The sequence below is a fragment of the Mixophyes fleayi genome, chromosome 1 (genome assembly GCF_038048845.1).
Source record: "Mixophyes fleayi isolate aMixFle1 chromosome 1, aMixFle1.hap1, whole genome shotgun sequence".
Lineage (NCBI taxonomy): Eukaryota > Metazoa > Chordata > Amphibia > Anura > Limnodynastidae > Mixophyes > Mixophyes fleayi.
The window spans coordinates 100,271,987-100,299,812 of NC_134402.1; the positions used below are offsets into that span (position 1 = coordinate 100,271,987).

A 27,826-nucleotide genomic window follows, 5' to 3' on the forward strand; every position below is an offset into this window, starting at 1 on the left:
AATTATTCACACTTAAGAGATGGTAAAAAAAACCCACTGTTTACAGCACAGCGGGATCACTTAGAACTTGTAGCGCAATACAAAAATGCTTGTTTTTTATTTTGTGCTGGTGTCCCCGGTTTTGTTAAAACACACACACACTTAGTTTTTCTCTTCATGTATAACTATCTTATGCTTGCTGCCTGTGGTGAGCTGGTATGCTTCTTTACCTATTCACCGTGTGCACCACCTAAATTTAGGCAAATGATGACTAAGGCTGGGTACACACTAAAGTGTTTTCAGCCAGTTATCGGGCCAATCACCTGATAAATGACCGTTCAGAACGTTCAGCATTAGTGTGTATACTTAGATGATGAACAATAGTCGTTCCAAAGCAGGGACCATCGTTTGTTTGATTGCAGAACTATAAATCTCGTTCAGCTATTAAACGACATCCTTCCAATCCTGCAGTGGGTATGCACTCACGATCAGGATCTACATACAGTTTACAGGGTCATGATCTTTTCAGCTGATGGTTATGACAATTGAAGAGCATAGATCTGAGGGTACATTTTTTAAAGCATGTATACATTTCTTTGTTCAGGTTTGAAGTTCCATAGCTGAACGAGATTTATAGTTCTGCTGAACAGTCAAATCAAATGATGATCTGTGCTTTGGAATGATCCTCGTTCATTGCTGCAGAGTACACAACCACGCAATGTTGGTCCATCGGTTCGAGCAGTCGTTTATCGTTCCATTGATTCAATACTTGGCTGAAAACACTGTAGTGTGTACCCAGCCTAAGTCTGTGACTCTTCTCCAAAGCAGTAAGCACAATGAATCAGTATAATTCAAAGATTTGATTTGCATGACTCACCCACAAAGAGTAGTTTGCCACTTGATGAGCTTTTACTGAATTGAATATGCTACAGATGAGTAATGAGCAAATCTATAAAAGCCTCCTTTATAGCACGCTTTTAAATCATGCCCCTTAGCAGCAACAGGGATTGCTCTCAAGCTGCAAACAGATTATTTTGTTCTCTGTAGATAGTAATGTGGTATAGATGGGACCAATGAGAGTTAATTAATAACATTGGTTGAAAGTGCAAATTTGCCCAAAAACAGTAGTAACAAAGCTAGATATTTGCTTTCACTGTCTACCTTGCCCTAAAGAGATGAAAGCTAGTTGTTGATTGATTATTAGGTTTTAGTACATATATATATATATATATATATATATATATATATCTGTGACCAGAGTTAATAAATAACATTCAATAGTCTTAGGTTAGAAAATACTCTGTTTATTTGAAAATCAGTGGGTGTGAGGATGAAAGGAAGGTGTCTCATGGCTCTCCAGACTCAGTGAATTAGTTTAGGTCACCAAGGCAGGACAGTTTGACATACAATGCAATGCAAAAACACCTATTGGTCAGTGGTTCTGGCCTCAGTATATCTGGGAATATTTAGCTTTGTCAGCTAGCACCATTCTTCCTGCTAGGAGTCGCAGCAGTCGCATGTCTACCTCTGTATGCTGCCATTAGGTTAGGCTAGGTGCACACTGAAGAATTTTCTGACCGATGTGTTAACTCAAACGATTGTACCTACGACTGAAGGTCTGATCAGTCTGACGATTCATGCGTACACACTGACACGATTTACCTTCAGATCTGTGGTCTTCATCTGGTTCTTCATCTGGTTGTCTAGTCTTCAGAGAATGACAGCACAATATTCATTAATTTATTCCTGTCACATTGTCACACTGATTAGAACCGCCTTGTTATATCTATCCACATGTCCTAACGAATTTCGTTAGCTTCTGTGACAAAACATTCTGTCTGAGAACGTACAAATTAATTATTCCTTGTACAACACTCTCTACATTTATTCACTGGGACATGTTCATTGCCGGCATCGGCTGAAAAGAGCACAACTCTGTAAACTCTATGGAGATCGAGAGCATGAGTGCATACACACTACATGATCTGTCAGTGATTGGGAGGAAAATATTAAACAGTGCAACCAACCAAATGAGCCGACAATCGACACTTTGGGATGACTTTCGACCATTGTGTCATTATACACACTAACCCGACTTCCGACCAAACGGCCTGATGATTGGACGAAAAAGCTCCATTGTGTACCTAGCCTAAGACAGCTAATCTCTGGTCTCTCAGAATTATATGACAGAACTCCGTGGAAGACTAAATTAGCTGCCCACAGTATAAATGTTGCCTGTTGACCAATTCCCTTTCTGATATTACTTATAAGGATTTGATTATATTAGTCACACTATTACCAGAATTAAATACAATTTTCACAGAAAAGGTGATAGATCCATGAAGTCTTGTAAAATGCAGTAAAATAATTCAAGAATGCATGGAACAAACATATTGGTATTGTTAAAATCAAAATGTAGATCGAAACTATTAAGTACACAATGATAAAACAACCCCCAAATAAATAACAAACACACAGGTCCATCTACTCTGCTTCACAGTTGATGTTACTATGAACATCTGCTATTGTTAAGAGAATACTATTCCTGTAAAACATTTCTTACAGGAACTGTTTTCCTGACATATCCCCTGTACTTACCTACTTGAAAATGATTGCAGGCACCACGGATATATTGTAATTTCTAGAAACTGCCGTTTAATGCAGGACAACTTATGTTTTTTCAGGATTCAACTCTATGCTTACCTATCACATAATGCCAGGTCCAGACCATGAGCTTTTCAGAATAAACCCTGAGACTGGAGAGTTAATTTCAGCGGCTACATTTGACAGAGAGAAACAGGATCATTTTACTATTAAAGGTAAATGCTGTACTAACCCCTTATATAGCTTGTGTTGACCATTTGTCCACAATGAAGAAATGTTTGAGCCTTATAAGTTTTAGAAAGAACAGTGGTTTGTTTCACAATACAGTCTTGTAAACATTAAAGGTTGGGTTACCAATGTGCTACAGAGCTACAGGCCTATGTCACAAACAGGGCCCCTAACATCCCCCACACTTTTACTTTATTGATGGATCACCCAAGCCTTATTTTTCCCATTCCTGAAAAAACCCTGGGGGCAGATGCTGTTGGTGAATATGTTCCACACAGATAGGCAGAAATGTAAGATAGCAGAGTCAAGAGTTATAAGCATCAGACCAGGACGAAAGACAGGATACAGAACAATGGAGGCAGAGCTAGGTAAAGATGGTGGAACTGGAGCAAACAAATGTTCTCATAATCTTTGTTCAGCTACTAACAGTTTCCAAAACCTTAATTCCACACATAGGCATATATATTACATTTTCCTGTACAGCTGAATTAGGTGTGTATCCTGTTTTACTTTTGCGTGCATACAACAGGCGTTATTAATTGGTTTATTCTTACAAGTGCACTAATCACATTGCAAACCTATAAACAGTTACATTATCTAGAGATAGAGAAGCTGAAAACCTGTCTCCATGTTATAGCTTCTTGCTATAGCCTCTTCCTTTGCAGTTTGCAGTACTTTCAGTGTTTCAGTATTACTATTCATTTGTTACGCATGTTTACATTCAATACTTTAAATTATGTTTGAGCGCTTTGTTACGTACGGTCCCACACATTTAAGCTGAGTGAGCATTTACTGTACTTTCTTCATCATTAGTACTTGTGACAGATGGTGGATCCCCCTCATTCTCCAGTTCAACAACCATTGTCTGCAAAGTCCTGGATGAGAATGATAATGCTCCTGAGCTTTTACTTCCTGAGGCTGAGATTCATGTCCCAGAAAACCAAGATCTGGGAATAATTCACAAAGTGTTGGCCGTAGACAAGGATGCTGGCAACAATGGCAGAGTACATTTCCAAATAATTGGTAATTAATGATACTGCTAAACTGTCTGAACAGATGTTTAACTTAATATTGCATACATGATTTGCCAGTGCTGAGCAGTTTATTACATGTTTAGTGTTATAGGGACTTTGCAAAGTTAATATTTGTGTTTTTTTCTGTTTTATATGCATGTTATATTTCATATTTTAATATTTACCTTAACACATTTAATTGTTATACTTTTTATTGTTTTCCAAGTTCTTATATATTAATACACTTTTATAATTTAAAGTTTTTTCCAGAAATATTGTTATTTGGTGTCCCCTTCACATGCATGATGATTATTCATAGGGGTTTGCTATTCATATAAACATGATTTTATTTACATGACATAATGTGCTGCCTCATCCTTGAGCCTATTACCATAAGGACCACAATGCTCATCAAGTATATTGTTTTACTCAGATTCCTATAGATCCATGTTACAGGGCACTGTCCCTTTCTTTTTTTTAATATTTTATTGAGGTCAGAATAATATAGTTGACAGTATTAACATATTGCTTCAGTGACTTTCTTGCAGGCACTAACCTCTATGCTAGTGATTAAGTCTTTGCATTGAATTAAAAATGCATTATTCTCATAAAGAGTCATTAAGGAGAGCAAAGCAAAAAAAGAAGTACGTTTGCTCCTGGACAAACCATGTTACAATGGAAGGGGTGCAAATTATTTTATTATTTTGCACAGTTAAGTACTGGCTGCTTTTTCATCTAGCACGCTTATACTTGAAAGCTTTATGTTTACACTGAAATTTAAAGCTGATCTAGAACATGCCCTACCCCAACTATAAATCTGTCCCCACATTTTAAATTTACTTTCCCCTCCAATGCAACATGGTTTTGCCCAGGTGCAAACTTACTCTTTTTTTATGCTTTGTTCTCCTTAATAATTCAGACCCATCATATTAATACATGTACATTATTTTAATCATTTATTTAGTGCAAATTATATTACACAGAACTTTACAGAGAATTTGCAGTCCTTGCCCTGGAGCTTACAATCTAAACCCCTACCACAAACACAGACAGATTAGGGTCCATTTTGCAGAAGCCATTTAACCTACTAGTATCTTTGGACTGTGGGAGCACCTGGAGAAAGCCCACACAAACCATACAACTACCACACAGATAGGGTCCTAGTCGGAATTGTACTCATGACCCCGGTGCTGTGAGTCATCAAAGCCACTGTGCCATTGTCCTGCCCATAACAACAATTTATGCCCATATATCTACTTAATGTTCATCTATGATGGAATTGCAGCTTTGATTTCATGACAAACTTTGCAGCCAGAAAACAATGCAAACTAGTTGTTGCTTTTGGAGTTTTTGCTGTAACATAGAGCCGTTTGGAATTCTTCAGTGCAGCCATAGTAAGATATATATTTTATAAGGTGTGTCAGACTTAAGGAAGGGCTCACATCTGGCAGAGTCATTTCTCTGTAATGGATAAGGCATTCTTCATTTACTGTCAGTGCCACCCACTGATTTAAATTAAATACAGGTTTAATTCAATCAGAAGGCAGTCATATGCCAGAGACACTTAAACACTCGCTGTACAAGCAAAAATGCTTCATGCTATTGGAATTAACAAATTTTGCATGGTGTTACCATAATATATATTTCCACTTGCCTGTCTTTTAGTGTCAGTTTTTGTTTTATGTCTCTTTCCTTCTGAAGGTGGAAACCCAGGCGGATATTTTGCCATCAATAACACGTCAGGAGAGCTCTGGACCACACGCAGCATGGATAGAGAGGATGTCAGCAATTTTACCATTATCGTTGAATGTCATGACCTGGGCAGCCCCCGAAAGAGCACAACAGCAAAACTGCACATTAAGGTTTTAGATGAAAATGACAATCCGCCTACATTCCCTAAGAGCCAGTACCGCACTTCTGTGAGAGAAGACTTAACTATTGGATCATTGGTTTTGAGCCTTCAGGCTTTTGATATAGATGAGGGATTAAATGGAGAAGTAATGTACTCTTTGATTGATGATACGCAAGGTGTTTTCACTATAAACAAAACAACTGGAAATATCATGACTGCAAAAGCTTTGGATCGAGAACGTAAATACCAATATGTGTTCAGGACAATGGCTACTGACGGTAGCATTCATGGTCCAAAAAGTGCCTCTGCCAAAGTTTTGGTGCATATTGAAGATATCAATGATAATGTGCCATTATTTTCAGTGGACCTTGTTCAAGTTCTCGTTTCTCCCCAAACCTTGGTCAATACAACTATTGCTATTGTACATGCAAGTGACCTTGATCTAGGCTTGAATGGAACAGTGGTGTATAGTCTGGTGACACCTGATCCATTCTTCCATATTAATCGGGAAACTGGAGAAATCCAACTCCAGATGCCACTGTCTTCTGATTCCTTCAGGAATGCAGTTCTCAAAGTGGAGGCTTCAGATCTTGGTGTCCCAGCAAGGACATCAACAGGTCTTGTGACAATTGACCTAGAAGGCCTGGAAAAAGAAATTTCCTTTGTGCATAGTGTTTATGAAGTCATCATGATGGAAAATAGTGAATCAGGTTGGTTTCCGATTTTTTATAATAACACTGTATCAGGGCATTTATTTCACAGTAACACATGAGTATATTCTAGTATTAGTAGTGCATTCTGATTACATAACATAGACTTCATCTATATCACAGTATGTAGAAATGTGTACAAGCATAGGACTAATGGCATATACTGCTGCTGCAACAAGAACATGGACATCTTCTAGCAGTGATGTAAATGGCTGGTACAAAAGTGTTAAAAATATCATAGTGATTAAGTTTAAAAGTACTATAAACGTTATAATTGTGGTGACAAAACACACATGTGAAATGTCAGTAGTATTTTTGTAGCTGTGTGAAAATAAATTGTGTGTATTTGTCTATTATAACACTGGTTTATCACTCACATTTTCTGATGTAGTTTATATGTCATGGCTTGGACTTGGCACCAACATTTCACTTGGTGGTAAAGATTATTATATATTTTCTTTATATTTTAACTATTTTATTACGTGTTTGGTTTATCTTTAATAATGTCCAGATCATACACTGAAATGTTGACTTCACTGATATTGTATCAGTTACATTGCATTAACAATCTAGAATGTGTCCATGTGTCAACAAATTCTCTCTATGGTTATTAAAAACAGGTACAGCAGTGGTGACTGTAGAGGCCAAACTACATAAGCCAAGTAAAGAAACCATCATCTACAGGTTATTCAGCGGAGACACAGAGGCCTTTACATTAAATTCTGAAACAGGTACATTTTTTATATATTGCAGGAAACAATAGATAAAAGAAAGGGAAATCATTTTTTTTTTTCTTTTGTTTGCTGTCGCCCATTAGGTAAGACATCATAAATGTACCCCAACAATTACTCAACTACCTACCCCAGTCATGCAAATACCACAAATGGGCTGGCCCAGGAACAAAGGCATCTGCTGTCATTTTAAATGAGTATTTTTTTTTCATCTGTGCCACTAAAGACCTTTCTGTGTTATTAGGGGTAAATAGTCTTCATACATGGAGCCACTAGAGACAAACACTACGGGCTAGATTTACTAAGAATCGTGTTTGGTGGCGGTTTGAAACCGCCACTCATCGCCGGCGGTTTAGTGGTTCAAACCGCCGCATTTACTATAGGGCGACTTGAGGCTTCAATTTAAAATGACTGGCGATGTGTGGCGGATTAAAAAGGTAAACCGCTGGCGGTTTAGATGAAACCGCCACAAAACCGCCACAAAACCGCCAGCCAAAAGACAGGACAGGACAGTTTTAATACCTGCTTCAGAATGGCTTGATAGCTTAAATATGCTGTTTGAACTATTTTGCCATTCAGAACATTAGAGAAAGTACCATTGACATTTAAATTATGTTGGCAATCATTATTTATTGATTAAGGGGCAAAATGAATAAAATATTATCTTATGAGGGAATAAAAAATTTTCATTATATAAAGGGGATAAAATTATTTAATTTATTACATTATTTGGACAATATGTCATGACAAATTGTGCTACATAAATAATTATATCCACCATTAACAATCAGTTATTAATATTATATATTCACATTTTCTACAAAATATAATGCTATAACAGTGTCCCTTTAAAAAAAAAATATAAAAAAAAATTATTTCATAAATTATTATTACATTTATTTTGTCCCTTTAGCAATAAATAATGATTTTCCAAATGATTAAAATATCAAAGGTGCTTTCTCTTATGTTCTGATTGACTAAATACCTGAAACAGCACACTGTTTGAACAATCTCGCTGCTCACAAGCAGCGCTTTCATTTTGGTCTATTGAATGGCGGTTTTCCGGCGGCTTTATAAACCCCCTAATAGTAAATCCGGCTGTTTGTATGTTGAACATTGTTGAAACCGTCATGGCGCTTTATACAGAGGCGGGTTTGAAAACATCATTTCTGGCCGTTTGGACGGCGGGTTTAGCCTTAGTAAATCCGGCGATGGCTAAACCGCCGCCAAACCCGCCGAAAGTCGGCGGGTTTACAAACACGCCTGTTAGTAAATCTAGCCCTACATGTTACATTATGATATTCGATGGGAAAACAAATTTTGTGTGGTGTAAATATAATTAAAGACAACTGATGATAGTAAATGAAGATAATAGGACGCAAATCTTAATTGAAGTGATCAAACGCTAAGTATTGCCCAAAGAAGAAATAAAACAAAGCAAATGCATACAATTCAACAGTAGATATGTCTTCAATATAACGTAAACAAACTTCATAATGAATGCGTAAAGAGGTAACAATTACCAGTTAAAATAATATAATACTTATGTTAGTTCAACTATTAATAATAGTAATATTAATCCTTCAATATCCAGTTTGATTATGTGCAACTTTTATTAAATTGGATTATGATGCAAGTTGGTAGCTAATTTCATTAATTTTCCCCAAAAAAATCTGCTATCTTTAAACATATTTGCCTTAACAACAAAGCACTTGCTACAGCAAAATACTCTTTTGGAAAATCTAGCTCAGTTCAGTAGTAAGTAATAAAAGGAAGTGATGGAGATTATAGTTATATTTATTGGGGAAATAAAATCCACTGAAATGTTCTCATTAGAGATTATGAGGTTTGCTAAACAATATAGATGTGCTACACGTCATCTTACAGGAGAACTCACAGTGAAGGAACCATCATGGCTTGACTATGAATTCAGACATACAATGAATGTAATCATCTCTGCTGAAAGCAGTGTCTCTGCAGCATACTGTGGAGTATCAATGGCAATCCAAGATAAGAATGATAACCCGCCAGTGTTTGACGGAGACCATCACGCTACATCGGCTCTGGAAGGTCAGGGTTACAATCTGCTTGTTATCCAGGTACAGTAAATGCACAAAGTCATGTACTTTTGACGTTGAAGATATAGCAGTTAAAGGGCAGTTAAATGTGTGATAGTTACTTTTGTTTTACTTTATCTTACGACCATTACATATTTCATGGATTTTATCCCAGATGTAAAACATTTTTCCTACAGATATTTTTAATTTAAGTTCTTGATTTACAGCATCAAAATTGTAGGAAATGGTATGAGATTATAAATATTCTGGGCTTAAAACCACACCACAAATTTATTAATTTTTTTTTACTGGCAGTTGATACTTTCTCTAAATTTTAAAGCCTTAGTAGATTATTTTATAAACCTGGAGGTTGCATTTCTATGGTTGATCTCTCAGTTGTTTTCCTACCATGTATTGAAAGTGAATACCGCAAAAGAGACCTGGCTGTTGTATGTGTAATTAAATCTGTAAGGGTGTGTTGTAGTGCAATGTGTTCTCTGTGTTGTGGAGAAGAAAATGTGTCTGTGTTTGTGTGTGTTATAGTACAGATTGTGTATGCATTTTAGTGCACCGCCTAAGTGCCAAATCTGGTGTGTTTAACCTTTGTAATGTATGTAAACGTGTCTTCAATGACTTATGTTATCAGGGTATGGGGGTGCTACTCTGCTACCTAGAAATGATTAGCATTTGTTTTCTTTCTTGAGTTCTAATGAAACAGTTTTGAATAAAATAGTAAAATATTAAATTGAAGGGAAACATCACCCCCCTGTGAGTGACATGGGAGTACTATATATACAGTGGGTCTTCCACTGCTCCCACTTTACTGTAAGATGAAATAATACAGCATTTTCTTGCAATGTACCACATAATACTCATTTGTTTTACAGGTTTTTGCCACAGATGCAGACAGTGGTCTTAATGGACAGATAGATTACACTATTGTGGATGGTAATGAAAATAAAGCATTTTCAATTGATTCAAGATGGGGCATCCTTTCAACAAATGCTATCCTGGATCGAGAAATAAAAAGCTCTTATAGGTTTGTTATATGTTTGTAGTACTGATGACATGTCTTATTGTTATGGTTAATTTGATTGGTCTTATAATCACTTTGCTACTTACTAATTTATCTATATTAACCATCTTTATTAGGATAGTGTGAGTGTGTGCTACAGTGTTGTGAAACTGCGGTAACTAATTGGAGCTTGGTATTTCCTGTTTGGTAAGCACCTGGGGTTCTTTACAATAATAAGGCATGTAACTTTTTTTAATGTATAAAGCTGACACACATTACGATAATGCCGATCTGCTAGGGCACCAAGTAACAGGTACAGAATCTAATTTGACCACATACATAAGTAGACAAATTGCATGAGGTCTGGCTATGTTCCGGGGCCACTGAGGCCTGCTAGTATGGTTGGATGACTCCACACACAGGCCAATAGTGGCTATCTGATGTCATCTTCCAACAACATTGACCAACATATCTAGTAATGAGTCAATCGATTTTGATTGGATGATTATGAGGCATGAGCAATGTGGGGGGCCTCCAGAACAAATGGACCAGTATTGACCCCTTCCCAAATTTTGCTATAGTGCCTGGTGATTGAGTGTAACGCCTCTGATCATAGGTACTTTTAGTACCACATGTGGTGTGTTGCTGATATTGTACAGTTTGCGGCCATTGACCATTATTCATTGGCCTTGCGTAAGTGTAGTATATCTACAGGACACAAAATCCTCCAGCAGGTGTTCCATGCAGAAAAAGACAATTTATAGGATCCTGCTGTTTTTTTTTCCAAATATCCAGAAAATATATGGTTAGGGAAGTGCTTTGTATATTCCTGGTAATTGTTAAATTATAATGCTACAGTAATAATTATTATCAGTGAAAACAATAAAGCATCAATCCTCTGCCGAAGTCTAAAATGTAAATAATAGCTTATCTTTATTTTGTTTCATAATTTTCATACGCAATTTTAAAGTAATGGGGAAACCATATGTATCGTACAGAATACATTATAGATCAGCAATTGGTGTATGAGCACTGATAAGAGATCCCATTTATTTTTTCTGATTAAAATATTTAGGAATTTTTTTGAATTGATCCATATGATGTAATTTTATTGATTTGACATCCAGTTGGTTGCTAAAATAATTATTTATATCTTATAACCATCAGCCAGTTAGTTCATTTGGAGGCTTTTCTACTGTTGCAGTCATTTACATATAATTTTAATTAAATCAAATGCTTCCAAAAATGCCACAAAAATGATGACATTGTGTCTTAGTATTGTAGAATAACTGCATCCTTCTAATCATACATGTACATAAGAGTGTATACTATTTAATAACACTGTGCTAACATGTAACCCATACTAATAAAACATTCCCTTCACTTGCTATGCAATCCAAAGCAGTATTGATTTGTTGCTATGAGTTAAGACACATGCTATTTGCACTATATTAAATTCTTCTTTAATTGTGGACATATTCATATACAGTATACACAATTTAGTGGCAGAGGTGCCAGTTTCACCCCCAGTGAGTTTAGATGCCCACTATCTCTTTAAAGATTCAGGAGTAAAAAATAATTGAAAAAGTATTCATATTTTGTCATTTGGCCTTGCATTCTATTCCCAGTGCAAAAGTAGCCAGAGGAATTGTAGTTAACTGTTCACCCTGTTCTGAGGAGCAAAATGCTTTCAGTTCCAGGACTCCACTTCCAAAATTCTTTCACATGTTTGGAGACGAAACAAAGTTTGACAAAGTATTTTAGAATTAATCTTGAGTGCTAAGATTAAATAATACAAAACAACGAGGAAAGCTAACAAATGAAAATTAATACCTGTGTTCCAGCAAGGGAAAAGGCAGACATTCATTGTAAAGGAAAAGGAACACTTTACAAAAAGTAAAACAATCTGTTAGACTCCTTTTTATGTATGTGTTCAACATTTATAATGCTTTCAGATATGCTTGAAATCCTGAGGTGGTATTTTAGAAATAACAAGTCATTAATTATTGCGCTCAGAAAATACTTTAGTTGGTTTTGATTCTTCTTTCTGGCCTCTGTCCACATTCCCACCAACTTATAACTATAAATCATATCCACAATATTACAACAAAGGCATACTATGGACTTAAAAAATGAGTTACCGTCTCTAAACCTGGTCTTAAAATTAAATTACTTTGCACCAACTTTTCCAAAGTTTTGTGTTAATCAGATTCCATGATTCATCAATTATTTCCCTTGAGAATTAAACACCAGTATTTGAGCTATTGTTGAATATAAACTATATAAATCCTTTTTTTTAATTCTCACAATTCAGATTTCTTCCAAGTCTTAATTTGAAATCAAATGCAAATTGTATTTAAGGGTGGACATTAGGGAGAAAAAAGGAACTAGTGTTAATAAACACTGGCGAAGAGTTGATTCATTGTGATACCCAGTGGTGGGTGTATTAGTGTTGAACGCTAGCTAGAAGCTGACCTCTCACCCGCAGCTGCGTGAAGCTGTCAGGTATTGATACTGCTTCCCAGAAAATCAGATCCTTTGGCAATAAGAAGAAAAGTTTTGTGTTAGAACTCTTCCAAATTAAGTGATTGGCAAAGTAATGTTAAATGAACCGTATTTTGTTAACATATTTTAGATTTTTTTCATTTTTATAAAGCAGTCAATAAAATATAATAAGAAAAAGCAAAACAAAAATGATTCCATGTGTTCAATAATCATTTGCTGGTATATATCTAGCATTTTCTTATATAATATATTATCTTTACAATATAATATGCATTTCATTGTACACTTTTCCTTGTGTTTTTTTTAAACCTTTGAACTAGTGATAGAGAACATTGTACACGTTGGTAAAAAGTACCTTTTGTATTTAAGACCAAATGAAGGGTTTAATTAAGTGGTGGGAGGAAAAGGAGTGTCCTGAGGCTGAAACAGCCTACTTAGTTCTACTTAGTTCCCCTGTACATGAATAAATACTTACACCAAGGCAGATACTCAACTTAACCAATGGTAGCTTTTATTAATGGAAACAACCACAACAGGCACAAAGCCAACATATGTACAGGAGTAATAGTAACAGGTATATACAGTGCACACAAGGGTAGTACTTACAATACGATATCGGTCCTATTATGGCCAGCTTGAGAAATCCGACTATAGGCTTACGACTTTGTTACCAGCTCCTTCTATGCTCATAAGCACAAGTTCAGGGATTGCTGAGCCTCAGTGACTGCCATCAAGGCAGTGATCCTGTTTCACTGTCACCTCGCTTTTGGTGAGCGCACAGATTCACAAGACCCGGGGTAACTTAACCAAAGGAAGAGGAACAAGGGAACACGTAGTCCTTCTCCCGTTCTCCATCTTCAGCTACTTGGTAGGACCATTATTTCCTACACCAGCCTCACCTTTTTCATCCCTTGAACACTGATTGCTCCTTTTTATACCACAAGAAAAGGTTGTAGGGGTGAATTTGGTTTTCTTCTGTGTCTTAGAATCTTAAAGCATAAGAATACACATTTCCATATTAAGGTGACTAAATCAGGCACAGAGAGCCACCATGTCTGGCTTGTGAATACACTCATAACCCTTATCTAGTTTACCTAGAAATCACTCACTGTAAGTCTGTAACTTGTGGGTAAATAGCAATGTCATAGCAGGGGCATAATACTTACAATCTATACAGATGGTTACAGAATAATGGAACATTGTCTATTCTCTCCATTGTGCTTTAAGCATAACACTTGTCTGGCTAGATTTGGAACAGGTGGGGGAGGGGGTACTACATCAAGCTAGATCTCCTGTTGTTTAGGTAAACAAAGATAGCTTCTGTTAAACAATAGTCTGGTCTACATGTCCTGATAAGCTAATTATTATTGTATGGTTTCTACAGATCTAGAATACACCTAGACTTACTCCTTTGGCATAGTTAAACAATAGAAAGTTTTAGGGCTAACATGAGTACCTCAATACCTCACCTACAGTATGACAGATGACATAAAATAATCTCATGTATTACCAATACTAAGTCTGATATTCAAGCACAGTGTGGGGTGAGCAGAGACATGCTATGAGGAATTAAAAAAACACACACACATAATAAATGTAGATAGTCATAATGTGTGCTAGGGCATGGGGATAAAAAGTAGATATTCAACAGGCTTTGTCCCATTCCTCCCACATTTTTTAGACCCAATGTCCTGGCAAGTTGTAGGCACAGTCCTCAATTCCAATTCAGGCTGCTTGGACAATCCAGTAAGTCTTTCCCTGGGTTCGGTGGGAAGGTAATCAGTTCACAGTTCCTAAGTTCCCTACTGGTGTTCTCAGGTTGTGGGATCCACACATCAATGGTTTCTAATTCAAGGTGCCACCATTAGGCAAAGGGCCTATACTTCCCCACTTCCCAATTTGGTGTCTCGCTTACGTCAAATCTGGCACATCAGGAGCGGGTCTTATTTTTTCTTCCCACCCAAAACGTCATGGCTGGCTGCAAAGGAGCAACCAGACATAAAGGTCCTGTAGTCAGTTCTCCCCCCTCAAAAGCCAAGTCTCCACTATTCAAAGTTAAAACATTGAGTATTCCCAGCAGACAGCCATCAGAGAAATTTGGACCCGAGTTCTCCTTCCCTGAGCATCAAAAATAATCCAGCACAAGAGTTGGGTACATAGGGGCTTCTCCGCCTCCAGCGCTTCAAGAAGGAGCGTTTCCTTCACAGAGGGAGGGCTGACTGGAGTGGGGAAACCAGTGCCAAATCCTGGGTGCCGTTCTGTTGGAATCTCAGTTGTGGTACTCGGTTTATAACAGGTTGCAAGTAGGTTGCAGGATCACTCTGACTCTCTTCCCGCCAATCTGACCCGGTGGCGACAACATGCTGGGCCTTTGGTTCTTTTACCCAGCCAGTCTAACTTGACTTGGCCCCCAGGTCAAGGAGAGACTCCCCTAGTTTACTCGTGGGCGCGCTCTCTTCCACCCTTCCGACAATGTGGTTTCTTCCCCAAAGAAAAGAAGTGGTTGCAAGTGGCGCCTCCTGGTGTCCAGCTGATCAGGGCAATTGTTCCCTGCTTGTCCCATACAGTCCACTCTGTGTCCTTCTCCCTCGGATGGGAGAAGGGTTTGCAGGTGATAAGTCCTGGCACTCACCCAGGGCTCACCCAGTGTAACAGTGTAACATACTTGGCAGCCTGTAGTTGGTATTCACTTGCCAAGTGTTCATCCTCCAAGCCCACAAATGGGCAGTTGTATACAAGGCTCAGGCTGGTTACTAAGAGTGTCATACTGGCCTTTTTCAGGGAGAGAACGAGGGGTTGCAGGCGGTGCTTCCTATCATCCACCTGGTCAAGGTCAGCCTCTCCCAATGTAACATACTGGGCAGACGGTTCTTCGTACTCTTTCACCAGTCCCTCATCAGCCAAGCCCAAAAATAGCCGGCTCTCTTTAGAAGCATGGTGGCGTTGTCTCCTGCTCTGAGGGCCATAGTGAATGCAGGGTTGTTAGAACCCACTCATACTATTGTGGCTCATACCACCCACCTCTGGTTTGCTCCAGGGTATCAGGACTGAGAACACCTAACCGGTTTTCCATTTGCCCATGCTCCCTCTCACTCAATTATGTTAGGTTACAACTGACTCCACCTGTAGGGGAAAGACTCTTCCCCTAGCTGAGATTCCATGCACAGACTTTATACTCAACAGGGCTCCTACCCGCTCGTTCCACACTTGCAGGCCCTTTATACCAGCCCAACACTATTCCACACCATTCTGCCCCATGTACAGGTGGGAAGGTTCTCACCTATCCATGCACCAGCCCATATCGATCTTCCTTTCCAATGTCAACTTTATTGGAGTGTTTTCTGAGACCTTCACTATCACTAGAAGTAATGTTCACAGGGTATACTGTTACTAACACTTGAACAGCAATTTTCGCAACTCTTTAATTACAGGAGCACTACTCCTCCCTCCAACTTGCAGGGTGTACCAACACTCACCAGGCCTGCACTTAGATGGATCATCACTACCACTCTAGGCCCTGTGTCTTTTACCTGGGCACATGGTCTCACACTCAGTACTGTCAGTAGGCGTTTGCATCCTTACTGCGCCAATATTTTTCTCCCTGCATTATGCCCCTATGCCATAACCCATGCCATACTCGTGTTTTTGTACCCCTCGGTCACCTGTAATGTGCCTGTGCCTGCTTTGGAAACCTGCAGAGCCCTGGACTGAACCTCGTGCACGTTCCCCTGTGGCTCTACCCTGGGCTTAATATTTCGCTCTGTGCCATCCAGCTGGCATTCCTGATACCCATCAAAGGTTCAAAATCACCCAGGCAAATATCCAAAATAAAATTAAATAGATTTATTTAACAACATGGTAACACCAAACATCAATAATAATATGTAAATATTAACCTGCAATAAATAACACTACAGTCTGGCACAAGCAACATACAGGGTATTATGAAAACACCTCATCAGTATTGTAGTCACTCTCAGGGAGTGCTGTTCATCCAAGCTTCTCCTAGGATGCAGATGCTATCTCCTTTGAGGCTACCAGCATGGCAGCGGTTTCAGATCACTGATCGCTTTACTTTTGGTGGATACACTACTCCCCAAGACATGGAGAGAGAGATCAGGACAATGGCAGTACTTCAGGGACTGATTGTCCCTTCTCTGTCACCTGGCAGAGACCAAAATCTCAATGCCAGTCTGACTTCAGCTATCACTGGGTTGTGAATGCCCATTTACTGTTTTGGGAGCTATCTTTTAAATGCGCAAATGGCTTTCTGAGGAGTTCCAGAACCTGCCTGATTTGTCCGTTTCTGTGTTTACCTTTTCACAGGTAAACATGCAGACAAAGGGTCAGCAGATGAGCCATGATTGATATAATTAAGGACAGGCATTGTTCTTTGTCTAAATCAGCAGAATTTGTGTAAACAAAAGTGGTCACAATCCAGAGACATTACTTTTAAATATATAATGTAGTCCTCTATAATTAAAGAAAGAGTTCTATCTATACAGCTAAACAAAGGAGATGAGACCTCTGGTGTGATGTACATTGACAGGAATTTGGTGAACAATAATCCATTTCCTGGGCTGAGACAATGGACTAATCTGCATGTATACACAAGTTAATTAGCCATGCTACCAAACATATTACAACTTAAAGACAGTATATACAAGTTTAAAAAAATACATAATTTGACAAATATATAATATATAAGTATAGTAAATTAATATTCTTACATGTTGGCCACTGTATTCCTGAACTGGCCATATACAGTGGGTCATACTTTGGTTCAACTATTTATCCATCATGGCTCCAACCAGTGGCCTACAAAAAAAATTGTCTTCTCTTGAAAATTGACCAGAAGCAACTGTTGCCTATTTCTAGTTCTTTTTCCTGATTCCTCCAAACCATTTTTTCAGAGCTGGATGCATCTTTATTGATGTAGGGACATTATTTTTACAACAAAATCCGCAAGAATCTTCCAGGCAGAATTCTCTGCCTCCATGATAACAGTTATCTCCCTCTAAGAGAAAAGTGAACTCTGCAAGAATGGCATCCACTGACCACAACAATCTTCAATATTGTCAGTCAACTTGGAAATGTTACACCCAAAAAGCACAATGTTCATCGTTGTTTTCCAGATTTAACTTCATTCTCACATATCATCATCATCAATATTTATTTATATAGCGCCACTAATTTCGCAGCATTGTACAGAGAACTCATTCACATCAGTCCCTGCCCTATTGGAGCTTATAGTCTAAATTCCCTAAAATACACACAGGCAGACAGACAGAGAGAGAGAGAGAGAGAGAGAGAGAGAGAGAGAGAGAGAGAGAGAGAGACTAGGGTAAATTTTGATAGCAGCCAATTAACCTACTAGTATGTTTTTGGAGTACAAAACTGGTAACACCTGCTGCATATATGCAGATGTCTTTTGATCAATGCCAGACTGACCAGAATCTAGATATTGTCACCAATCCAACCAGTATTTTAGCACCTATGTTAACCTGTGTAAGCAACACAACTCTCAGTTCTTAAGAAATCTGTCACAAAGTACTTTTCTGTACCCATTCCTCCAAAACATAATGTCATCTTGGAATTAAAAAGATCCTGGACATTACTTGCAGGGATTTCTAAATTAAAGAATGGTGTGGATGATTTCATTTAAGCTTGTCAAATCAATGTACCAACATGATTCCATGCCATCTTCTGCAGTACAATTGCTATCTGTCATCCAAACCTTATATTTCAATGCACCTCAATATGAGCTTACCATTCTCTAAAGGACTGTTAGACATTTGAATTTTGAAAACCGATGTAAAACAGCCATCCAAACGGCCAAAATTAAAGAGATGGTTGTGAATGGTGAGATTGCTCAAACTGCTGCTGTTTGAGCTATTTTGCCATCCAGACCATAAGAGAAAGCACCATTTACATTTCAATTATTTGGATAATCATTATATATTGATTAAGGGGCAAAATGAATTTAATATAAACTTATGAGTTCTTTTTTTTTATATATTTTTTTAAGGGGACACTATTATAGCATTATATTATGTGGAAAATGTGAATATATAATATTATTTACTGATTATTTATGGTGGATATAATTATTTATGTTGCACAATTTGCCATTGCATATTGTTCAAATAATTTAATAATTAAATAATTTTAGCCCCTTAATACAATTTATTATTTTTTTTTCCCTCATAAATTAATTTTTAATCCATTTTGCCCCTTAATCAATAATAAATGATTGCCAACATAATTTAAATTTCAACGGTGCTTTCTCTTATGTTCTGAATGGCAAAATAGTTCAAACAGCATGTATAAGCTATCCAGTCATTCTGAAGCAGGTATTAAAACTGTCCTGTCCTGTCTTTTGGATGGTGGTTTGGACAAAACCGTAGCTTTTTCAATCCACCATACATCGCCAGTCATCGCCTCAAGCCGGACTATAGTAAATGCAGTGGCTTGGACCGATAAACTGCCGACGATAGGTTGCGGTTTCAAACCGCCACCAAACTCAATTCTTAGTAAATCTAGCCCTTAGTCTTCATGGAATGTCTCATTAAACGGACACATTTTGAAAGTTTCTGTTGCTACGTTTATTGATTCCCTCCGCTTGAAAATACAAGTTGTTTTAATGAAGTCTACCAAGTGTCAAAAGTTTTTTGCTGAAAAACATGGAGGCTTTTATTTTGTGCACAAATCATATCAGACTAAATGTTCCTGAATTTAAATTTCCTTTTAGATTCATCTGTCCTTTTAAGATTCTCACTCAGGTGAATCTGGAGGCTTTTCTTAACTTGCCAACCACTCTAAACATTCTTAAACATGTTTTTCTCATCCGTTTGCTAAAACTATTAATCAATACTTTTTTCAAGTGTCTCCAAATAAATGTTGTTGTAAGCAAGAGTTCAAAGTCATACAAAAATCTGGATTGCCGTTTCCTCCAGAACCCTGTGAACTGGGAAGAATATATTCCTGAAGGACAGTTATCTTAAGGCATCTGATGTCCATGTTCCTTATTTCAATAAAACGTTTCAGACAAAGTTTCTGTTTAAACCAGCGAAGAGTTCACATATACCATAGCACATCCATGCCATTTCTTGCATTGTTTGTACCTTAGCTACTCCTAGTGACTATGTTTGTGATCCGTCTGCCCTGGCCCTGGCTTGCTTTTTAAAATTTTGCTTTACATCTGCCATAACGTCCTTTCCTGTGCCTATTCCTCCAAAATGTAAGGTTATCTTGGAATTAAAAAATCATGACTATTGACCATTGGCATCTTGCTCTCCAGCAGTCAGCAGCCTTTTAATGGGACTTGTTTGGGAGATTTATGGTTACTTTGCTGTGGAGTCAAAGTCACCTTACACTATTGTTGTTGATGAAGTCAGAGGTAGTCTATAGATTCTGTGCCTCAAAGGAGCCTGCACCAACCACTACAGACACATTGGATCCACTTTCCAGTGCTGGTCAAATGCTTAGAGAATCAGTCATACGTTATTCAATGCTTAAAAGACTATAATTTAGCAACTTGGTATAGGTTTAGTGATGTTTGTAATGTTGCGTAGTGTGTATGTGTGTATGTCTAGATCCTTTTTAGATTTACCCAGTACATTTTTTATTTTGAGGTCATACAGAAAAACCCTAGGCGCCAGAGCAAATTCGATGTTGAATGGGTATTGAATGTTAGGTGCAAAAACACCTAACATTCAATACTCATTCAACATCGAATTTGCTCTAGCTCCTAGGGTTTTTCTGTATTGCTATATCTGGGAGGGTTGGAGCCCACCCCTCCTCCACTTGTTCCCTATGGGCAGCCGACAACACATCTACAAAGGAAGCGCAGATGCCCAATTCTCTGCATTTATTTTGAGGTCAGCTTAAGCTGGGTACACACTACATGGTTTTCGTCCAATAATCGGCTCAATCAGCCATCATACGACCGCTCGTTCAAAAGTCGGGTCAGTGTGTGCAGTGACACGATGGTCGAAAGTCTGCCCAAATGGACGATTGTCACCTCATTTGGTTGGTAGTACCGTGTAATATTTTTGTTCCAATCTCATTTCAGTTGTGTAGTGTGTATAAACTTCCGACCGATCCACAACAGTGAGTACGAAATTACAGTCATTGCTCACGACAATATGGCTGTAAAAAGTCGCTAAAGGGACGTCCACTCTTCCTTTTATCATCCTAAACAAGGCTAGTGTGTATGCAGTCCATGGACCGAGCGATCGGATCATCGATCGCATGTAAAATCGATCGGCATAAAAAGTTGGTGGAAAATTCTGTAGTGTGTACCTAGCTTAACACAGTGTATTGTAAATTAGTTATCTGTCTGGTGTTGTCTTTCATTGTTCTCAATTACCACATATTTGTAATTCCAGACTGGTCCTTCAGGCCACTGACAGGGGATCTCCCAATCTTTCTGCAACAAGTATAGTAACAGTAGCAGTTGTGGATATTAATGACAATGCACCTACTATACCACCCCTGGAAACAGTGTTCATACCTGAAGGTAAGCTTCTTGCAAAGAAATTTGTAGAACAATGCTATGAATATACAGAATTTACAATTTCTAATATATTAAGTGGTGGCAGTCAAAATTCTGATTGAGAGAATGCCGGCACCTATCCTGCCGACATGAAAATGTACCCAACAGCATTGTTCTTTTAATGTCGGCATTGTGATTGGCGTTACTGTCAATGTCGCCAACCACACTGACAACACTGTAAACCTGTCTGCATATTGTAAGTGTCGGCATTTAGCTTGCCAGCAGACAGTACTAATGGTGGCTTTAAAAAATACAGTTTTGCTGACAAGTGATTATAAACATTGAATAAAACACATATACTACACCCCAAATCCTAATTTGTTAATTTATTTATGTTATGTTTATTTAAAAAAAAGGGGTTTGTGTTTAACTACCTCCCTTTGGTTACTAACTCTAATTGCCACTAAATACATTTAATTAAAGCCCCCTCTATTTGGCTAACAGCACAGTACGACCAGTGCAGGTGAATAAGGAATCTAAATCTGTGCTTGCGTCTGTGGCCCATTTATTACAGCTGGATCAGGATATTGCACAACTCGCAACAGCGTCACACACCCACAGGATCTTTCCTTGGCAGCACAGTGCACCGCGGTCTTTAAATTAGTTGTGCAACGCTTAACATTGCACGTCTAACATTCAACAACACCCCTTAGAAAAGTGAGACAGGGTGACATATACTGTACATTGAGAGGGGATGTAGGGCAGCTGTGTATGCTTCTAAGTAAAAAGACATCTAAGTGTCTTATGTTTTCAGTATTATCTTGAATTTCATGGATTAATTAACTTACAGTTGTCTACAACATTTCAGATGCTTCTCCTGGCTACACTATAATGAGTGTATCGGCCAATGATGTGGATCTGAGTCCAACTGTATTATACAGTTTTACAAAAGACGGAAATCCAGGGGAGAAATTTGCCATTGAAAAATACTCTGGAGTTCTAACTCTCACTGGTTTCTTGGATTATGAGGAAACATCTCAACACCACCTGAGGATCCAGGCCTCTGATTCATTGCATCTGACTGAAGCAGAGCTCACCATTGTGGTTCTAGATGTAAATGATAATCGTCCTTTATTTACTAAAGATTCATATAAGGTAAGCATAGGTAAAACTATACAATATGAAAATAAAAAAAATAACCAGTGGCTAACAAGTATTTGGTAGATGACACAGTCTCCTCTACTCTCTTATTTCTTCATCAGTAACAGGACATGGTAAGCATACAGTAGGCCAAAGTAGGTGAGCCATAAAATAATGAAATAATGAAAACAAATTATGTTGGTAGATTGAAATGTATTTTTAACATTCTCTTTGGATAGATAGAGGCTCCTTTGGAATACTGATAAGCCCTGGCAGGTTAATATAATAAACTTTAATTAGCTGAGTTCCAAGACTTGAAAAGGGATCAGAACTAAAACAGATCATAACTCACTGTAAACTCACATGAAACTCCAAGCACATATCAGAATCCAGGTTTGTAAAAAGCAAAACAGTGAAACAAATCTATTTGACATCACCGCTGCCAAAGCCTAAACTAGCTCTCACTACAGCAGTGATGAGTGCCTGTAATGATAAAAGATCATTTCAAATTTCCTTTTTTGTCACAGACAACTAACCAGTAAAGGTGATATACTAGAGTTGTATATAAGTGTTGGCCCACACTGCTGCTTCACATGTAATGTTTGGCACCTCAAACTGTCAGTTTAGCGGAGAGGGCAGATGAAACTTCTAGCATGAATAGCTATTCTGTCTACCAGTTTGGAACCCCTGAACTTTTCAGGGATGGCACAGCAAGGAATTCTAGTTGGTTGTCCATGACAACCAGCAAAAGATTGCTTAGACCGGTACAGGTACCTATCAATATCGGTAACTTGAGAAGTAAGAGAGGTAGGTGGAAAATAATCTTCTATTGGAATATTTGCTAAGTAGGTATATTGAAAACAGTAGGACAAGTTATACAATAAACTTAGCTTTTATATCACAATAGCTACCCATAGTCCCAGCTTTCATATAAGTAGAATAACAAGTATTTTTTCTAACCCAGGGTTTTTCCCGTGATGGAACCAGATACACTGTGATAGAAAAGGAATTCCTGGGTTATTCTACACAGGTCCTGTTAAAAGCAGCTCATTGGTCTCTGCTATGTCATCTCCAGAGCCGTAACTAGGGCTGTGCGACAGGGGCGACCACCCAGGGCCCAACGCTGAAGGGGGGCGCAATTTAGGAATATTTTAGGTTCATTTGGTTAAAATTGAGGGCTAGGGGGGCGGCATTTGTCTTTCTCGCCCCAGGCGCTAGAATTCTAATTTACGGCTCTGGTCATCTCTACAAACCTCTGCTGTCACCTTTTAATGACTCAACAGGCACAGGTCCAGTGTGAAAGGCAGCGACCCGGGATATACCCAGGACCAAAGTGCAGTGTGAAGGGTTGCAACACTGGTTGAAACCGTGTTCATTATCCCGTGTCTGACCCATGATTTTGTTGAGAAAGCGGTGTTAGAATCCAGCTACCGAGTAATGTACTTTATGCTGTGTGTACATATTTCTTGTTTTTTCTCTGAAAACAGATTGGAAAGGTCACGATTTGCGTTAGATACTGCACAATTTTTTTCCATCAGAAGAAAAGACCCAATGTTGAACCTTTGCTGTCATTTAGTTCTATGTTGTGTCATACAGAAGGGAAAAATACATAGCTAAAAAAATAGAGGTTTATTTCTAAAAATGTGGAAAAAGTGGGACTGCATCCAAATTCATTGTAGAATACATGTGTACACGTATTGTTTACAGTTTTCAATTAATTTAAACAGTGTGTTTTAATGTTACACGAGAGGCCAGTTTAAATCTAAATGTTATGACCATCAATACTGTTTTTTAATTGTGTATAGTATCAAGTTTTGACTGGCTGTCTCATTGCTGGGCTGCTGATCCAGATTTGCTGACTCATAAAGACCCCATACTTTGACTAATGGGTCATGCAAGAACTTTCTTCACATGTTTTCTTCTGATGACTTAATTGAATACAGAAGTTTCTTAGTGCAATGAAAATATTTTAATGAACCATGAGTTTTGTCCTTATAAAAAGTGGTGCATTCATTATGCTGGTGATTCTAGCATTTGTAAAATAATGATAAAGATGCCTAAATTCAATGTAAATTCAATGTAGATTAATATTTCTTTTGTTTAGTATAAAACAACTTTTCAATGTACAAACTCATGACAGTAAACTGTTAAACATGGGTTTTGTAATAAAACCCTATCGCCTACTAACAAGCAGATTAATAGGGGTTAATTCCCTGGGTCCCTTACAGCTACAAGAATTCATCCTACCAGACATTGTACTCTCCAGTATGTGTACTGGACAATGTCCAATGAGGTGCATCTGCCCTTCAAAAAATCCCACCCTATTTCAAAATTCTTCATTCGTAGATGTCTTTAGAGTATGATTCTTGGGTACAATTTAGGTGGATTGACCATCACTGTCCAGCTAATAAGGGGAATGATGGGCTTGGTTAACCACCCAGCAAACATAGACATTCCCTTTGTATCCATATTGTATTCAATTTGCGGGTCAAGCAAATGAACAGATACAGTCATGGATATTAACTATGGCCGTGTGACCTGATAGACTGTCCTAAATACTGTTTCAGATTTGTCTATTACAAATAATAATGACAATATCTTATCGTTGTTGATGACTATGTTGGCTGTTATATTGCTGTATGAATAGAAAATGACAGTATAACTAAAATTATATTTGTAAATCTATTCTGGATGGTGGAATATTATTGAAGGTTTGGAGCTTAGTTTTTACCCAGCTTCAGCAATTTTGCACATTAATGACTAGAGCACCTTCCTAACAGGCAATCCCCTTGTTAAATATGAGTTTTTGATATTCCTGGGGAACCAAAGGTTACTGTTGGTGTCTGCCTAAAATATGTACTGTATTGTTTATTGATATAAGCTGAAGCAGTATCGTCACAGTCATAGCCAAAATTATGATGCAGCTCTCTGGGATTCTTCCAATGCCTCACTCAGTCATGTGCCGTAGACAATAGGCAATTGCTCCTTTTTTTGTGGATACCCTGTCTATCTGAATTAATGATGTCCAATCAGAATGCTTCCTGAGCCAGCCATGCCATGCCGCAGTCTAGGGGTATGTATCTTAGGATTATGTTCCTTTCCATTTGTCTATCCTGATAACTGTTTTGGCATTTTTTACAAGATCTGTCTCCTCCCTGTGAGGAAGAAGCTGGCCTTAATTAACAATACCATAGGCTTTCTCTTTAAAATAGGTTAAATTATTAGTAGTATGATGGGGGCTTATTATTTATTTGCAAATGTTGTTTTCAAAAGTTTTGGATGCTAGAATTTAATATTTTAGTGGATACTGGTAAAAGAATATAAAGTAACAAAAGGTGCAGACAAGGGTACTAAGTGGGGGAGCAGGTCTGCCGGGGGGTTCTGGACTGCTTGTGTGGTAGAAGAAGCCACTAATCTGGTGTGATCACGCCCCTCAACGGCTATTAAAGGGACCCAAAAAGTTGTGGTACCAGAGCCCGAAATCCCTGTTAGCAGCCCTGGATGCAGGCATAACATTAACATCAATTTACGGATAATTATATTGGATTAGAAATGCGTACAGCTGACTGATATGGGACAACAATCTAATCTAACAGTATAAAGTAGCAGCTTAGAATCATAAAACAGTCCACGCCTCAACCACAGTATAAATGCATATCATAGATTCAGCGCTCACAGTTGCACTTGATTGTCTTTACCCAGATATACTGTACACTGGAAAAGGTGTAAGGTTGTAAATGTGTCACTAATATACTTTACTTGGTTGGTTATGACAGAATTAAGTGAGGAATGTAAAATGGTTTTCTGATATACAGCAGGTTGCTAAGGTAGAAACTGATTGGTAAATCCTTATAGACTGATTATCCTTCACTGTTGTATAGGATAATCAGTCCATGCAGTAGGGAGTGGATATCTGACTAAAGGCAATCAAGTGTACTTGTGAGCTATTTTTATAATATTATGTGGTAGAACCATTTAACATGGCATTTCTTGTTTGGAAATGTTCTTTTAATATGAATTGTCCATCCCTTGTGCCTTGTGCAGTGAGAGTACCTACCTTGGCATCACTTACCTCTTTAAAGAAATTGGGCCTCCAAAAGTTGCTCCTAGGGGTAAATTTATCAAGCTGCGGGTTTGAGAAAGTAGAGATGTTGCCTATAGCAGCCAATCAGATTCTAGTTATAATTTATTTAGTACATTCTACAAAATAGCAGCTAGAATCTGATTGGTTGCTATAGGTAACATCTCCACATTTTCAAACCTGCAGCTTAATAAATTCACTACTCCATATGCAAAACTTGATTTATGTCTGTGGACCTCTTCTATCCATCCATTCTCCATCTGACATCAGTTCATTTTCACAAAGTGCCAAATATGTACATTTCACTTCCCAGATTTTCCTGTCTCTTTACAGTAGTTATGGAAAAGTGTTTGCACAGATGGACTATGAAATTGCTCTTTAGGGAGTGAAACTATTTATGTGTGATGTATTAAAATAGGGGCATATGTGCATAACAAATTGCTATACTGACACATTTGTAGCTTCTTAAATGGCCCTAAGCGTATTGATTAAGCATTTGTAATTTTTTGATATTTGTGTTTTATTTTACATATAATAATAATAATTTATAAACTGAAATAACATTACTGTAACAAACCGCTATAGAAATATTATGTTACAGTTAAATATAAGCAAATAACATATACTGTACCTTTTTGCTAGGCTTTCTATCATTCACCTGCTTACCAAGTAGGCAAGCTTTGAAATAAAAGTGCAGAAAAACATTTTATGGTTCATTGAGGCTTATAGTAAAACCTGTAACACAAACAAAATAATGTCATTTACATTTCTAGTACACATGGGGGTAAATTTATCAAGCTTCGAGTTTCCGGTGGGTTTGAAAAGTAGAGATGTTGCCTTTAACAACCAATCAGATTCTAGTTATCATTTGTTTAGAACATTCTACAAAATGATAATGATAATCTGATTGGTTGCTATAGGCAACATCTCCACATTTCAAACCCACCGGAAACTCACAGCTTGATAAATTTACCCCTTGGTAATGTATTGTGGACGTTAGAGATTTTGATGGACTCTTAAGTAGAAAAAAGTAGAAAAAAATGTGCAAATCAGTACAAGAGTCAGATGAAAATATGCAGAGCACTGGGTATGTTTACAAAGGCATTTTGGCTGCAGCTCTACAAGAAGCCAAAAAAGACAGATAGATACCGTGTGAAGCTTTGCTTCTAATAGTATAAAATTACCCGTAGGCTCAGAATCACAGGGTTGCTCATGACATGATGCTATTTGAATTCGAAGGAGGGTTTTAATAAATCATAAGGTATATTTGAATTCAGGAACAGTTAAGAAAATATTTAAAATCTATGTATAGATTAACAACAAAAACAATGGATGAACTGTGTGTATTGTTTTAGTTATATTTCACAATTTCCAGACAAAATTGGTGAATTCTGACAATGCTAAAATTTAATTT

At 37.8% G+C, this 27,826-nt stretch overlaps 1 protein-coding gene across 1 annotated transcript in view; it reads left to right on the top strand.

Moving 5' to 3' along the window:
* DCHS2 (dachsous cadherin-related 2) overlaps window positions 1-27,826 on the top strand; it is a 321,644-nt gene that overhangs the window by 285,976 nt on the left and 7,842 nt on the right. The window contains exons 11-18 of the mRNA XM_075198470.1: window positions 2,664-2,798; window positions 3,625-3,834; window positions 5,526-6,386; window positions 7,007-7,117; window positions 9,005-9,216; window positions 10,062-10,213; window positions 21,085-21,215; window positions 22,060-22,346. Of these exons, the coding sequence (XP_075054571.1) occupies window positions 2,664-2,798; window positions 3,625-3,834; window positions 5,526-6,386; window positions 7,007-7,117; window positions 9,005-9,216; window positions 10,062-10,213; window positions 21,085-21,215; window positions 22,060-22,346 (2,099 nt within the window). The remainder of the gene's footprint in view (window positions 1-2,663; window positions 2,799-3,624; window positions 3,835-5,525; window positions 6,387-7,006; window positions 7,118-9,004; window positions 9,217-10,061; window positions 10,214-21,084; window positions 21,216-22,059; window positions 22,347-27,826) is intronic.